The sequence below is a fragment of the Salvelinus fontinalis genome, chromosome 17, assembly GCF_029448725.1.
Source record: "Salvelinus fontinalis isolate EN_2023a chromosome 17, ASM2944872v1, whole genome shotgun sequence".
NCBI classification, from domain to species: Eukaryota; Metazoa; Chordata; class Actinopteri; order Salmoniformes; family Salmonidae; genus Salvelinus; species Salvelinus fontinalis.
The window spans coordinates 3,552,507-3,569,080 of record NC_074681.1 but is presented as its reverse complement, the minus strand read 5'-3'; the positions used below and the strand labels follow the sequence as shown (position 1 = coordinate 3,569,080).

At 44.1% G+C, this 16,574-nt stretch overlaps 1 protein-coding gene across 3 annotated transcripts in view; it reads left to right on the top strand.

The window, feature by feature from the left end:
• The first annotated feature begins 1,604 nt into the window (after positions 1-1,604).
• LOC129813581 (signal peptide peptidase-like 2B) overlaps positions 1,605-16,574 on the top strand; it is a 38,832-nt gene continuing 23,862 nt past the window's right edge. Inside the window, exons 1-8 of one of the 3 annotated variants that reach the window (XM_055865904.1) lie at positions 1,605-1,727; positions 2,250-2,366; positions 2,579-2,761; positions 3,782-3,871; positions 4,450-4,589; positions 11,352-11,494; positions 15,613-15,709; positions 15,964-16,080. In XM_055865904.1, coding sequence (XP_055721879.1) covers positions 1,620-1,727; positions 2,250-2,366; positions 2,579-2,761; positions 3,782-3,871; positions 4,450-4,589; positions 11,352-11,494; positions 15,613-15,709; positions 15,964-16,080 — 995 coding nt within the window. In that variant the 5' untranslated portion in view covers positions 1,605-1,619. The other 2 variants (XR_008753179.1, XM_055865903.1) reach the window with 2 other exon arrangements.

Genomic DNA, 16,574 nt, shown 5'->3' with positions numbered 1-16,574 from the left:
ACTCCATGTGTAACTGTGTTGTTGTATGTGTCGAACTGCTTTGCTTTATCTTGGCCAGGTCGCAATTGTAAATGAGAACTTGTTCTCAACTTGCCTACCTGGTTAAATAAAATGTGAAATATATATATTTTTTTAAAGTACTCTTGTTTGCATATTTCATTTTTTTTGTATTTGTTGTGTTCATAATAAAAAAAAATATATATATATATTGTAAATCATAAGTTTAGCTAGCAAGGCAACTTAGTGGCTCGCAGGCATGAGTTATGTGAGCTGGGCAATTAGCTTTCAGAATGCGATTGTTGGCACTGCTCAATAACTGGTAAACGGAGAGGTGTTTTCCAAAGTTGACATTGGTATTTTCTGCTGCATAGGGTGTGATGTGTCTTATATCCAGGTCATGCTTTTCCAGACAGTTCATCAGAGCTTGATGTATGCCATTTGCAGTTTCATCACTGTCTTCATAAAAGTCAAATAACTTGCACTTGCACTCCATCAGAGAAATAACTCACGCACAATGGAAACATGTTTATATTTCCCTTGTTTGAGGCATCACTGGCAACTGAGAAATACACGGGCTCACCTTCGGTCGGGGACAGATCATCCAAAATATCCCGGCACAGTATTTGGTCCTAAAACATTCACTGTAATCATCCCCACGTTCGTTCCTCCTAAGTGTATCTTCTTGCCAACATTTGAGTCACGAAGCAAAGCACCTTTGAGCTTAACAAGACAGTCGGTGCTGTTGTAGCGGAGTCCGTCTTTAACCGTATGGTACACATACGAGGCTTCACTTTCCGCGATTTTGTTATTTTCACGAAGAATGCACCGATATTGCTAGCACCTTTAGCTAGCGTGGCCTTCTTGTGCATTTCTGTGGATGCAGGCTGAGTTACATCATTCTCCCCTCCATGGCCTATTGAGAATTCCCGACGGCAGAAAGTACAACAAGCTTTCGTCGAGTCACCACTGACAGCCTTAATAACCCACGCCTTTTTTTGCTTCCCATTGTTTGTTGTAGCTGCACAGTCTTTTCTTTTTTTGCAGGTTTATCCATATCTCCTTGATATGCCAAACCGATCGAACAACAGAAATGATTTTGCAGGAATTTGGCGCGTTTACGCTATACTGTGATTGGATGAATATACGGGACAAGAGAGGTCCCGTATGGGACAAACCAATTTAGCCCAATATAAGGGACATCCCGGCTAATACGGGACAGTTGGCAACCCCAAGCGTTGGTCCAGCAACCGAAAAGTCGCTGGTTCAAAACCCCAAGAGGCTTTTTCCCACTAGTCTGATGTGCCCATGAGCAAGGCACTAATGGTCAATAATGGCTAATCCCTGGCTGACCCCACTCTCCAAGTGGGATATACAAAAAATATCTATTTCCAATTCACACATGTACATGAGTGAAATAGGACAAATGTAAGCACCCGCCTAATTATGTTATCTAGTATGCTGACCACTAAATTATAGAAGCTGACAGAAAACCTCTGGAATTTATTGATATGTTTGATTGACATCATGTAAACCAATCATAATGCGTGTACTTCAGTGCTGGTTCAAAATTAACCAATAGCAAATGCACTGTAGAATGTGGGCGAGAGCTGTGAAAACAGATGGTGACCGCACTGGAGAGCAGAGCAGTGCGGTTGATGGGGAGACAACAAGCAAGCATCATGAAGGCTTTGCTAAACCTGGTTTGGGCATATTTTCTCTTAAAACAGGTGAGATGGTCGCATGTCTTTTCACCCAAAAATAATGTGGCATTCATCTGTAAAACAAGTCGCATGTGTCCGATCTAACGTTTAACAGTACTTGTTGTATTTTGTTGTCGAGATAATTAACAGTTAGCCTGGATGCTACATGACTGTTAGCTTGCGGAGAACACAACCTATTAGGGCGCTGAGAATAGTCGTAGCTATAGGGCCCATCTGCAAGTAACATCCTCTGTACATCCTTTTGTAACATGGCTTTGATCCTTTTTGATGTGTCAATGTGGTTTAAGATGAATATCGTGCTCCCTGGTATTGTCAGTTTTGGGAATGTCTAGTTAAAGCTTGTGCATCAGTGTAAAGCTGACTAGCTGGTGGAAAGATGTAGTACTGCACAGTCCGATAGAGTCAGTTGGCCAGTCTATTAAATATCTCAAGTTATTCTGGCCACCGTTACATCTCTGTCTATTGCTCTCACCCCTCTTCGAGGCACTTAGGCTTTATCTATTATACACGTTCATTCTCTCTTTCCAGGTTGTAGGGGAATATGGGATGGCCCATTTCAGTGACAAGGGCCAGGCCAAAGGAAAGGATTACTGCATCTTCTTCAACTCCCAGTGGGCTCGTCTACCTCGGGACCTCAACAAAGCAGTAAGTGGAGTAAACGGCTGTCATTGTCACTTTTTGAGAGATGTCTGACAAAAGTATTTATGTGTGTGTGTCTGTGTGTGCCCTCTGGCCGATACTCTTGAAATACGGCGGCCGTGACAAGTTCATCAGAATGCTGATGTGTATTGTGTGCACATGATGAAACATTCAGAGAGGACCCATTATTAACCAATCCTCCTTTATGCCTCCACTAGTCTCGTCTGGAGATCTATGACCTGACACCGTCAGTCCTGTGTTTCCCATCAGACGTCCCCGATGGTGGCTTCCCCAATCGTATCCCCATGGTGATGCGGGGGAACTGCACCTTCTACGAGAAGGTCCGCCTGGCCCAGCTCAATGGAGCTAAAGGCCTGCTCATCGTCAGCAAAGACAGACTGGTAAAGAGTCAACCCATATAATTCATATCAAAGACAACTTGACTCTTAACAGCCTATGTCCTATCATATTAGCCTGGTGGTCCCAGACCTGTCTATGTACTTTAGCCATCTCTCCTGTTCCCTCTTATCTTCACTAGTGCTGTTGTAAAAGGCTCGGAAGGAAAGAAGCAGAGTAAGAGCATTGGAACACACCTGTCGTAAACAGGTTATATACACTGAGTGTAGAAAACATTAAGGACACCTGCTCTTTCCATGACCTAGACTGACCAGGTGAATCCAGGTGAAAGCTATGATCCCTTATTGATGTCACTTGTTAAATCCACTTTAACCAGCTTAGATGAAGGGGAGGAGACAGGTTAAAGAAGGATTTTTAAGCCTTGAGACAATTGAGACATGGATTATGTATGTGTGCCATTCCGAGGGCAAGACAAAATATTTAAGTGTCTTTGAACGTGCTATGGTAGTAGCTGCCAGGTGCACCAGTTTGTGTCAAGAACGGCAACACTGCTCAGTTTTTAACGCGCAACAGTTTCCCCTGTGTGTGTCATGAATGGTCCACCATCCACATGGCTTCTATGTGTTTGATTCCATGTGCTCCGTTCCAGCCATTTATTATGAGCCGTCCTTCCCTCAGCAGCCTCCACTGGTTCTGAGGGAAAACTCAATAATAGGAAGGTGTTCGTAATGTTTGGTATACACAGTGTAGGTCATCGTGTGTAGGATCTTAATTTGAGCCAGTTTGCTACAACAGGAAAATAATCCTGCAGCAACAGGAAATGTGAATTATTATGAGGATTATAATTTATGGACATTATTGTAGGGATTAATAAATGTTTTATAAAGGAAAATCAAGTCTGAAACTTCAGAAGCGTTTTTTAAACCTCAAATGTTTTACATTTCCTGCATTGTAGGAAAGTTATCCTGCAACAGGGTGATCAAATTAAGATCCTACAGCTGTAGTGTATGAATATAGATTTTCTAAACACTTGCCTATTTTAATTTCTGTTTTTCCTATCACAGACCCCACCGGCAGGAAACAAGAGTCAGTATGAGGAGATTGACATCCCTGTGGCACTGCTTAGCTACACTGACATGTTGGACATTAGGAAGGTGAGAGCAGAGGAGAGACCAACATCTTATAAAATTCCGGTAACTTTCCCCAAATTCCCAGCTTTTCCTGAAATCTCCTGTTAGAAGATTATCGGGGAAAAATAATGAATAAGCAGGAATTCCAGAATCTTCCAAGAGGATTTCTGGACTACCTGGGAGTTTGGGAAACGTTACTGGAATTTTGCAACCGTTACAACCACACTGTTCAGTAGGACACACGATACGCTGTGGAACATTCAGAACTATATCGTATAGAACAGAGATGCCTCTCTGACGTGTAGTATAACTATTGATTACAAACTAAGTAATCATGTCAGCTCTTCTATCCAGAACGCACCCCCTGTGTTTATTAGATAGAGATATATTATATAGAACAGAGATGCCTCTCTGACGTGTAGAGTAAGTATTGAGGCTATAGGAATCATGTCAGCACCTCTATTCGTGACATTTATATCTGCCACCCTAATGAAACGAGACCCTGTTCAAACAAACTTGATGTTTGTAACATTACTAACAAAGATCAACAAATCAATGAATTAGTCAATCTACCCAAATGCTGTGTTTCCTGTCCCCTGCAGATGTTTGGGCAGGGCAGAGAGGTGGCCATGTACGCGCCCAAGGAGCCCGTCCTGGACTACAACATGGTCATCATCTTCCTCATGGCTGTTGGGACGGTGGCCATCGGAGGGTACTGGGCCGGCAGCAAGGACATCAAGAAGTAAGTGTAGTGGTGGTGGTAGTAGTAGTGGTGGTGGTAGTAGTGGTGGTGGTGATAGTAGTAGTGGTGGTGGTGATAGTAGTAGTAGTGGTGGTGATAGTAGTGGTGGTGGTGATAGTAGTGGTGGTGGTGATAGTAGTAGTAGTGGTAGTAGTAGTAGTGGTGGTGGTGGTGATAGTAGTAGTAGTGGTGGTGGTGGTGATAGTAGTAGTGGTGGTGATAGTAGTAGTAGTGGTGGTGGTGGTGATAGTAGTAGTAGTGGTGGTGATAGTAGTAGTAGTGGTGGTGGTGGTGATAGTAGTAGTGGTGGTGATAGTAGTAGTAGTGGTGGTGGTGGTGGTAGTAGTAGTAGTGGTGGTGATAGTAGTGGTGGTGGTGGTGGTGATAGTAGTAGTGGTGGTGATAGTAGTAGTAGTAGTAGTGGTGGTGATAGTAGTAGTAGTAGTAGTGGTGGTGATAGTAGTGGTGGTGATAGTAGTAGTAGTAGTAGTAGTAGTAGTAGTGGTGGTGATAGTAGTAGTAGTAGTAGTGGTGGTGATAGTAGTAGTAGTTGTTGTGGTGGTGATAGTAGTAGTAGTGGTGGTGATAGTAGTAGTGGTGGTGATAGTAGTAGTAGTGGTGGTGATAGTAGTAGTAGTGGTGATAGTAGTAGTAGTAGTGGTGGTGATAGTAGTAGTAGTGGTGGTGATGGTGATAGTAGTAGTAGTAGTGGTGGTGATAGTAGTGGTGGTGGTGGTGGTGATAGTAGTAGTAGTGGTGATAATAGTAGTAGTAGTAATGGTGGGGATAGTAGTAGTAGTGGTGGTGGTGGTGATAGTAGTAGTAGTGGTGGTGATAGTAGTAGTAGTAGTAGTGGTGGTGATAGTAGTAGTAGTGGTGGTGGTGGTGATAGTAGTAGTGGTGGTGGTGGTGGTGATAGTAGTAGTAGTGGTGATAATAGTAGTAGTAGTAGTGGTGGGGATAGTAGTAGTAGTGGTGATAGTAGTAGTAGTAGTGGTGGTGATAGTAGTACTAGTAGTGGTGGTGGTGATAGTAGTACTAGTAGTAGTGGTGGTGATAGTAGTAGTAGTAGTAGTGGTGGTGATAGTAGTAGTAGTGGTGGTAATAGTAGTAGTAGTAGTGGTGGGGATAGTAGTAGTAGTGGTGATAGTAGTAGTAGTAGTGGTGGTGATAGTAGTAGTAGTGGTGGTGGTGGTGATAGTAGTAGTAGTGGTGATAATAGTAGTAGTAGTAGTGGTGGTGATAGTAGTAGTAGTAGTGGTGGTGGTGATAGTAGTAGTAGTGGTGGTGATAGTCGTACTAGAAGTGGTGGTGGTGATAGTAGTAGTAGTAGTAGTAGTGGTGGTGATAGTAGTAGTAGTAGTAGTGGTGGTGGTGATAGTAGTAGTGGTGGTGATAGTAGTAGTAGTAGTGGTGATAGTAGTAGTAGTAGTAGTGGTGGTGATAGTAGTAGTAGTGGTGATAGTAGTAGTAGTAGTGGTGGTGATAGTAGTAGTAGTGGTGGTGATGGTGATAGTAGTAGTAGTGGTGGTGATGGTGATAATAGTAGTACTAGTAGTAGTGGTGGTGATGGTGATAATAGTAGTACTAGTAGTAGTGGTGGTGATAGTAGTAGTAGTAGTGGTGGTGATAGTAGTAGTAGTGGTGGTGGTGGTGATAGTAGTAGTAGTGGTGGTGATAGTAGTAGTAGTAGTAGTGGTGGTGGTAGTAGTAGTGGTGGTGATAGTAGTAGTGGTGGTGGTGATAGTAGTACTAGTGGTGGTGATAGTAGTACTAGTAGTAGTGGTGGTGATAGTAGTAGTAGTGGTGGTGATAGTAGTAGTAGTAGTAGTGGTGGTAATAGTAGTAGTAGTGGTGGTGGTGGTGATAGTAGTAGTAGTGGTGATAATAGTAGTAGTAGTAGTAGTGGTGGTGATAGTAGTAGTAGTAGTGGTGGTGATAGTAGTGGTGGTGGTGGTGGTGGTGATAGTAGTAGTAGTGGTGGTGATAGTAGTAGTAGTAGTGGTGGTGGTGATAGTAGTAGTAGTAGTGGTGGTGGTGATAGTAGTAGTGGTGGTGGTGATAGTAGTAGTAGTGGTGGTGGTGGTGATAGTAGTAGTAGTGGTGGTGATAGTAGTGGTAGTAGTAGTAGTAGTAGTAGTGGTGGTGATGGTAGTAGTGGTGGTAGTAGTAGTAGTGGTGGTGATAGTAGTAGTAGTGGTGGTGGTGATAGTAGTGGTAGTAGTAGTGGTGATGGTGGTAGTAGTAGGGGTGGTGGTGATAGTAGTAGTCGTGGTGGTGATAGTAGTGGTGGTGATAGTAGTAGTAGTGGTGGTGATGGTAGTAGTGGTGGTAGTAGTAGTAGTGGTGGTTGTGATGGTAGTAGTAGAAGTAGTGGTGGTGATGGTGGTAGTAGTAGGGGTGGTGGTGATAGTGGTAGTAGTGGTGGTAGTAGTGGTGGTTGTGATGGTCGTAGTAGTAGTAGTGGTGGTGATGGTAGTAGTGGTGGTGATGGTTGTGATAGTAGTAGTAGTGGTGGTGAAAGTAGTAGTAGTAGTAGTAGAGGTGGGGATAGTAGTAGTAGTAGTGGTGGTGGTGAATGTAGTAGTAGTAGTGGTGGTGGTAGTAGTAGTAGTGGTGGTTGTGATGGTAGTAGTAGAAGTGGTGGTTGTGATGGTTGTAGTAGTAGTAGTGGTGGTGATGGTAGTAGTGGTGGTAGTAGTAGTAGTGGTGGTTGTGATGGTAGTAGTGGTGGTTGTGATGGTTGTAGTAGTGGTGGTGATAGTAGTAGTAGTGGTGATAGTAGTAGTGGTGGTGGTGATAGTAGTACTAGTAGTGATGGTGGTGGTGGTGGTGGTAGTAGTAGGGGTGGTGATAGTAGTAGTAGTAGTGATGGTGGTGGTGGTGGTATTAGTAGTAGTGGTGGTGATAGTAGTAGTAGTGGTGGTGATAGTAGTAGTAGTGGTGGTGGTGGTGATAGTAGTAGTAGTAGTAGTGGTGGTGATAGTCGTACTAGAAGTGGTGATGGTGATAATAGTAGTAGTAGTAGTGGTGGTGGTGGTGGTGATAGTAGTAGTAGTGGTGGTGATAGTAGTAGTAGAAGTGGTGATGGTGATAATAGTCGTAGTAGTAGTGGTGGTGGTGGTGATAGTAGTAGTAGTAGTGGTGGTGATAGTAGTAGTAGTAGTGGTGGTGGTGGTGATAGTAGTAGTAGTAGTGGTGGTGATAGTAGTAGTAGTAGTGGTGGTGGTGATAGTAGTAGTAGTAGTGGTGGTGATAGTAGTAGTAGTAGTGGTGGTGGTGATAGTAGTAGTGGTGGTGGTGATAGTAGTAGTAGTGGTGGTGATAGTCGTACTAGAAGTGGTGATGGTGATAATAGTAGTAGTAGTAGTAGTAGTAGTGGTGATAGTAGTAGTAGTGGTGGTGGTGGTAATAGTAGTAGTGGTGGTGAGAGTAGTGGTGGTGGTGGTGATAGTAGTAGTAGTAGTGGTGGTGGTGGTGGTGATAGTAGTAGTAGTGGTGGTGATAGTAGTACTAGAAGTGGTGATGGTGATAGTAGTAGTAGTGGTGGTGATAGTAGTAGTAGTGGTGGTGATAGTAGTAGTAGTGGTGGTGATAGTAGTAGTAGTGGTGGTGATAGTAGTAGTAGTGGTGGTGGTGGTGATAGTAGTAGTGGTGGTGATAGTAGTAGTAGTGGTGGTGATAGTAGTAGTAGTAGTAGTGGTGGTGATAGTAGTAGTAGTAGTGGTGGTGGGGATAGTAGTAGTGGTGGTGGTGATAGTAGTGGTGGTGGTGATAGTCGTAGTAGTGGTGGTGATAGTAGTAGTAGTGGTGGTGATAGTAGTGGTAGTGGTGGTGATAGTAGTGGTAGTAGTTGTAGTGGTGGTGATAGTAGTAGTAGTGGTGATGGTAGTAGTAGTGGTGGTGATAGTAGTAGTAGTGGTGGTGATAGTAGTAGTAGTGGTGGTGATAGTAGTGGTAGTGGTGGTGATAGTAGTGGTAGTAGTTGTAGTGGTGGTGATAGTAGTAGTAGTGGTGATGGTGATAGTAGTAGTAGTGGTGGTGATAGTAGTAGTAGTAGTGGTGGTGATAGTAGTGGTGGTGATAGTAGTAGTAGTAGTGGTGATAGTAGTGGTGGTGGTGATAGTAGTAGTAGTGGTGGTGGTGGTGATAGTAGTAGTGGTGGTGATAGTAGTAGTAGTAGTGGTGATAGTAGTAGTAGTGGTGGTGATAGTAGTAGTAGTGGTGGTGGTGGTGATAGTAGTAGTGGTGGTGATAGTAGTAGTAGTAGTGGTGGTGATAGTAGTAGTAGTGGTGGTGGTGATAGTAGTAGTAGTGGTGGTGATAGTAGTACTAGAAGTGGTGATGGCGATAGTAGTAGTAGTGGTGGTGATAGTAGTAGTAGTGGTGGTGATAGTAGTAGTAGTGGTGGTGATAGTAGTAGTAGTGGTGGTGATAGTAGTAGTAGTGGTGGTGATAGTAGTATTAGTAGTAGTAGTAGTGGTGGTGTTGGTGGTGGTGGTGGTGATAGTAGTAGTAGTGGTGATAGTAGTGGTAGTAGTAGTGGTGATGGTGGTAGTAGTAGGGGTGGTGGTGATAGTAGTAGTCGTGGTGGTGATAGTAGTGGTGGTGATAGTAGTAGTAGTGGTGGTGGTAGTAGTGGTAGTAGTGGTGGTAGTAGTAGTGGTATTAGTGGTGGTGATGGTAGTAGTAGAAGTAGTGGTGGTGATGGTGGTAGTAGTAGGGGTGGTGGTGATAGTGGTAGTAGTGGTGGTAGTAGTGGTGGTTGTGATGGTCGTAGTAGTAGTAGTGGTGGTGATGGTAGTAGTGGTGGTGATGGTGGTGAAAGTAGTAGTAGTGGTGGTGGTGATAGTAGTAGTAGAGGTGGGGATAGTAGTAGTGGTGGTGGTGATAGTAGTAGTAGTGGTGGGGATAGTAGTGGTGGTGGTGATAGTAGTGGTGGTGGTGATAGTAGTAGTGGTGGTGATAGTAGTAGTGGTGGTGGTGATAGTAGTAGTAGTGGTGGGGATAGTAGTGGTGGTGGTGATAGTAGTAGTAGTGGTGGTGAAAGTAGTAGTAGTGGTGGTGGTGGTGAAAGTAGTAGTGGTGGTGATAGTAGTAGTGGTGGTGGTGATAGTAGTAGTAGTGGTGGTGATAGTAGTGGTGGTGGTGATAGTAGTAGTAGTGGTGGTGATAGTAGTAGTGGTGGTGATAGTAGTAGTAGTGGTGGTGATAGTAGTAGTAGTAGTGGTGGTGGTGAATGTAGTAGTAGTAGTGGTGGTGGTAGTAGTAGTAGTGGTGGTGATAGTAGTAGTGGTGGTGGTGATAGTAGTAGTAGTGGTGGGGATAGTAGTGGTGGTGGTGATAGTAGTAGTAGTGGTGGTGAAAGTAGTAGTAGTGGTGGTGGTGGTGAAAGTAGTAGTGGTGGTGATAGTAGTAGTAGTAGTAGTGGTGGGGATAGTAGTTGTGGTGGTGGTGAAAGTAGTGGAGGTGATAGTAGTAGCAGCAAGGACATCAAGAAGTAAGTCTGGTAGTTGTAGCGGTAATGGTGGGAGTACCTGTACATCAAGAAATCTGAAAGACAATAAAAAGTGGTCCCTCACGAAAGGACACCTGACTTTTAGTTTTTTTTGGTAGGACAGAGATAGACACAAAAGATGGAGAGAGTTTGCTAAATTGTCAAGGGCCAGATTCGAATCCACGCTGCAGTGGTATATGTGATCCGGAGGCGACGGCTTAGACAGCTAGACAACCAGGGGCCACTCCAACAGACCTTTGTGGATAGCAGCGTGGTCTGAGACTACAATGAGAGCTAGTGTGGGAGGGGGAGTCTTACAAGGTGACATAGTAGTGGCTTATTTTAGACCGTGGGTTTAATTATCAAGGGTTATCATCTCTGGGGAAAAGAGAGTGCTTTGGGCAGGGTAGAGAGAGTGGGGCTAGAGTGAAGTTGCCTCTAGTCTAGATACTGAGCAGAGGTCAGTTCGGTAAGGGCTGGGCGATATGGCCAAAACATATCACAATATTATTTATGGTATTTGAGGTTTTTGAATAATAAAAGTTCTAAATATGCCGTCCACTATTACAACTTTCAAGAGTAAATTGGGTAGTGCCTCATCAGCCCCCGCACCCCGCCTGTCAACCCCTCACGCCCCACAGTTTGAGACTAACTGCACTACGTCATCACACACTGATTTTTATCCACGACAGGTCTGTTTGGTGGAAACACACCACCGGTGGGAAAATATGCAGATATTAGCATATTCGCCACAAAATCTGTCGCCAATTGGATGGAAACCTAGCTACTGAGGTATAAAGGACTGCTCTCTTTGAGTGGGGGGGGGGGGGGGTTGAAGAGAGAGGGAGAGCGACGACACATAGCGAATGGAGTAAACCATAAAACTGACATTATTAAACACGGCGGAGAAGCGTAACACATTTAACAAACCAAACATTTAAATACTGTTATACAAGGTAAATTTAAAAAATCCAAACCGGTCCGTGCATCACCCCCCCCCCCCCCCCCCCCCCCCTTTTTACCCTCCCACTGTCAGTAACAGACCCCTCTTCATCCTGAAGCAGCTTGTCTTTATCCTACAGTTAAAGCCTCTCCCGGATTTGGGGAGGGTATTACAGCTGATCTTAGATCTTCTACCTGGAGGGGGCTCTAGCTTTAGGGTGAAGACCAGTTGCCTCAGGATGGAGAAGGGTCTGTTACTGACGATAGTCTCCAGGGGCGTCCCTCCTCCCTCACGTGTCCCTGTGGTGTCCCTCTGTCTGCAGGCGTTACCTGAAGCACAAGCGTGATGACAGCGTGGAGAAGCAGGACGAGGAGACTGTGGACGTGACGCCCATCATGATCTCTGTGTTCGTTGTCATGTGCTGCTCCATGCTGGTGCTGCTCTACTTCTTTTACGACCAACTGGGTACGACCTGGATATATACCTGTTTTCTACCTGTCTATACCCGTCTCTACCTGTCTACACCCGTCTCTACCTGTCTCTACCTGTCTCTTAATCTAGTCAATGACCACCTGTATATACACCTGTACCCATCTCCACCTGTCTATACCTGTCTCTACCTGTCTACACCTGTCTCTACCTGTCTATTCCTGTCTCTTAATCTAGTCCATGACCACCTGTATATACATCTGTATCCATCTCTACCTGTCTATACCTGTCTCTACCTGTCTATACCTGTCTCTTAATCTAGTCCATGACCACCTGTATATACATCTGTATCCATCTCTACCTGTCTCTACCTGTCTATACCTGTCTCTTAATCTAGTCCATGACCACCTGTATATACATCTGTACCCATCTCCACCTGTCTATACCTGTCTATACCTGTCTCTACCTGTCTATTCCTGTCTCTTAATCTAGTCCATGACCACCTGTATATACATCTGTATCCATCTCTACCTGTCTATACCTGTCTCTACCTGTCTATACCTGTCTCTTAATCTAGTCCATGACCACCTGTATATACATCTGTATCCATCTCTACCTGTCTATACCTGTCTCTACCTGTCTATACCTGTCTCTTAATCTAGTCCATGACCACCTGTATATACACCTGTACCCAGCTCTGCCTGTCTATACCTGTCTCTTAATCTAGTCTATGACCACCTGTATATACACCTGTACCCAGCTCTGCCTGTCTATACCTGTCTCTTAATCTAGTCTATGACCACCTGTATATACACCTGTACCCAGCTCTACCTGTCTATTCCTGTCTCTTAATCTAGTCTATGACCACCTGTATATACATCTGTACCCAGCTCTACCTGTCTACCTGTCTATTCCTGTCTCTTAATCTAGTCTATGACCACCTGTATATACATCTGTACCCATCTCCACCTGTCTATACCTGTCTCTACCTGTCTATACCTGTCTCTTAATCTAGTCTATGACCACCTGTATATACATCTGTATCCATCTCTACCTGTGTATACCTGTCTATACCTGTCTACACCTGTCTCTACCTGTCTATACCTGTCTCTACCTGTCTCTGCCTGTCTATACCTGTCTATACCTGTCTCTTAATCTAGTCTATGACCACCTGTATATACACCTGTACCCAGCTCTGCCTGTCTATACCTGTCTCTTAATCTAGTCTATGACCACCTGTATATACACCTGTACCCAGCTCTGCCTGTCTATACCTGTCTCTTAATCTAGTCTATGACCACCTGTATATACACCTGTACCCAGCTCTGCCTGTCTATACCTGTCTCTTAATCTAGTCTATGACCACCTGTATATACACCTGTACCCAGCTCTACCTGTCTATACCTGTCTATACCCGTCTCTACCTGTCTACACCTGTCTCTACCTGTCTATACCTGTCTCTTAATCTAGTCCATGACCACCTGTATATACACCTGTACCCAGCTCTGCCTGTCTATACCTGTCTCTTAATCTAGTCTATGACCACCTGTATATACACCTGTACCCAGCTCTGCCTGTCTATACCTGTCTCTTAATCTAGTCCATGACCACCTGTATATACACCTGTACCCAGCTCTGCCTGTCTATACCTGTCTCTTAATCTAGTCCATGACCACCTGTATATACACCTGTACCCAGCTCTGCCTGTCTATACCTGTCTCTTAATCTAGTCCATGACCACCTGTATATACACCTGTACCCAGCTCTACCTGTCTATACCTGTCTCTTAATCTAGTCCATGACCACCTGTATATACACCTGTACCCAGCTCTGCCTGTCTATACCTGTCTCTTAATCTAGTCTATGACCACCTGTATATACATCTGTACCCACCTGTATATACATCTGTACCCATCTCCACCTGTCTATACCTGTCTATACCCGTCTCTACCTGTCTACACCTGTCTCTACCTGTCTATACCTGTCTCTTAATCTAGTCCATGACCACCTGTATATACACCTGTACCCAGCTCTGCCTGTCTATACCTGTCTCTTAATCTAGTCTATGACCACCTGTATATACACCTGTACCCAGCTCTGCCTGTCTATACCTGTCTCTTAATCTAGTCCATGACCACCTGTATATACACCTGTACCCAGCTCTGCCTGTCTATACCTGTCTCTTAATCTAGTCCATGACCACCTGTATATACACCTGTACCCAGCTCTGCCTGTCTATACCTGTCTCTTAATCTAGTCCATGACCACCTGTATATACACCTGTACCCAGCTCTACCTGTCTATACCTGTCTCTTAATCTAGTCCATGACCACCTGTATATACACCTGTACCCAGCTCTGCCTGTCTATACCTGTCTCTTAATCTAGTCTATGACCACCTGTATATACATCTGTACCCACCTGTATATACATCTGTACCCATCTCCACCTGTCTATACCTGTCTATACCCGTCTCTACCTGTCTACACCTGTCTCTACCTGTCTATACCTGTCTCTTAATCTAGTCCATGACCACCTGTATATACACCTGTACCCAGCTCTGCCTGTCTATACCTGTCTCTTAATCTAGTCTATGACCACCTGTATATACACCTGTACCCAGCTCTGCCTGTCTATACCTGTCTCTTAATCTAGTCCATGACCACCTGTATATACACCTGTACCCAGCTCTGCCTGTCTATACCTGTCTCTTAATCTAGTCCATGACCACCTGTATATACACCTGTACCCAGCTCTGCCTGTCTATACCTGTCTCTTAATCTAGTCCATGACCACCTGTATATACACCTGTACCCAGCTCTACCTGTCTATACCTGTCTCTTAATCTAGTCCATGACCACCTGTATATACACCTGTACCCAGCTCTGCCTGTCTATACCTGTCTCTTAATCTAGTCTATGACCACCTGTATATACATCTGTACCCACCTGTATATACATCTGTACCCATCTCCACCTGTCTATACCTGTCTCTACCTGTCTATACCTGTCTCTACCTGTCTATACCTGTCTCTTAATCTAGTCTATGACCACCTGTATATACATCTGTACCCATCTCCACCTGTCTATACCTGTCTCTACCTGTCTATACCTGTCTCTACCTGTCTATACCTGTCTCTTAATCTAGTCTATGACCACCTGTATATACATCTGTATCCATCTCTACCTGTCTCTACCTGTCTCTACCTGTCTATACCTGTCTCTTAATCTAGTCTATGACCACCTGTATATACACCTGTACCCATCTCCACCTGTCTCTACCTGTCTCTACCTGTCTATTCCTGTCTCTTAATCTAGTCTATGACCACCTGTATATACATCTGTATCCATCTCTACCTGTCTCTACCTGTCTCTTAATCTAGTCTGACCACCTGTATATACACCTGTACCCATCTCTACCTGTCTACCTGTCTATACCTGTCTCTTAATCTAGTCTATGACCACCTGTATATACATCTGTACCCATCTCCACCTGTCTATACCTGTCTCTACCTGTCTATACCTGTCTCTTAATCTAGTCTATGACCACCTGTATATACATCTGTATCCATCTCTACCTGTCTCTACCTGTCTATACCTGTCTATACCTGTCTCTTAATCTAGTCTATGACCACCTGTATATACACCTGTACCCATCTCCACCTGTCTCTACCTGTCTCTACCTGTCTATTCCTGTCTCTTAATCTAGTCTATGACCACCTGTATATACATCTGTATCCATCTCTACCTGTCTCTACCTGTCTCTTAATCTAGTCTGACCACCTGTATATACACCTGTACCCATCTCTACCTGTCTACCTGTCTATACCTGTCTCTTAATCTAGTCTATGACCACCTGTATATACACCTATACCCAGCTCTACCTGTCTCTTTACCTTTCTCTGCATTTTCTATCTATAGCTACCTATTGGCTTCTCACTCTTTACCTGTCTCTCCGCCTTTACCTGTCTCTCCGCCTTTACCGGTCTCTCCGCCTTTACCTGTCTCTGCCTTTACCGGTCTCTCTGACTTTCTCACTGGTCTACATTCACTTATCTCTGTCTGTGTAGTGTCTATGATCATTGTTGTATTCTATCCTCTCTGTCTGTGTAGTGTCTATGATCATTGTGGTATTCTATCCTCTCTGTCTGTGTAGTTTATATGATCATTGGGATATTCTGCCTGGCCTCGTCTGTTGGCCTGTACAGCTGTCTCTGGCCCTTTGTTAGGAGACTCCCCTTCGGGAAGTGCAGGTGAGAGACTTACCATCAACCTAACAAATATCTGTTCATAATCACCAGGAAGTAGTCCACAATCAAGCTAACAAAGATCTGTTCATAATCACTAGGAAGTAGTCCACCATCAACCTAACAACAACACAAATCACAAGAGGATTACACAATCAACCCCAAAAAAATAAAACAGAAATTGAATCAATGCAAATAGTTGACTCTTCTCCATCTATTGTAGTATTTTTTCAACTTCTTCCTGGTGTGTGTGTATGCAGGATCCCAGAGAACAACTTGCCTTACTGCCACAAGAGGCCTCAGGTCCGCATGCTGCTTCTGTCAGCCTTCTGCATCGGAGTCAGCGTCACCTGGGGCGTGTTCCGCAACGAAGACCAGTGAGTATTAGAATTCCAAAAATTCCGGAATATTTGGAAAGTAACTTCTACAAAATTCCCAGGTTTTCCATTTTACATTATTAATATAAAACAAATCCACATACTGCTTCGGTTAGTGGAGATGGAGGATACTGAAACAAAAACATATGCTTAAAGTCCTTCACTTCCTCTTTCAGAATGTAATTTGTAATTCCGTCAATTGTAACAAGATTCAGTAAATTATTTTTGGTAGCATTTCTATATTGAAGATTAAAAAATTATTGTCCTTGAAGCTCAGAGATCAGATTGTTTTGAGGCACAGATCTTGGGAAGGGTACCATTTGAGGGTCCCCAAGAACACAGTGGCCTCCATCATTCTTAAATGGAAGAAGTCTGGAAGCACCAAGACTTCCTAGAGCTGGCCGCCCGGACAAACTGAGAAATTGAGTTCCTCTGTGGAGATTGGAGAACCTTCCAGATGGACAACCATCTCTGCAGCACTCCACCAATCAGGC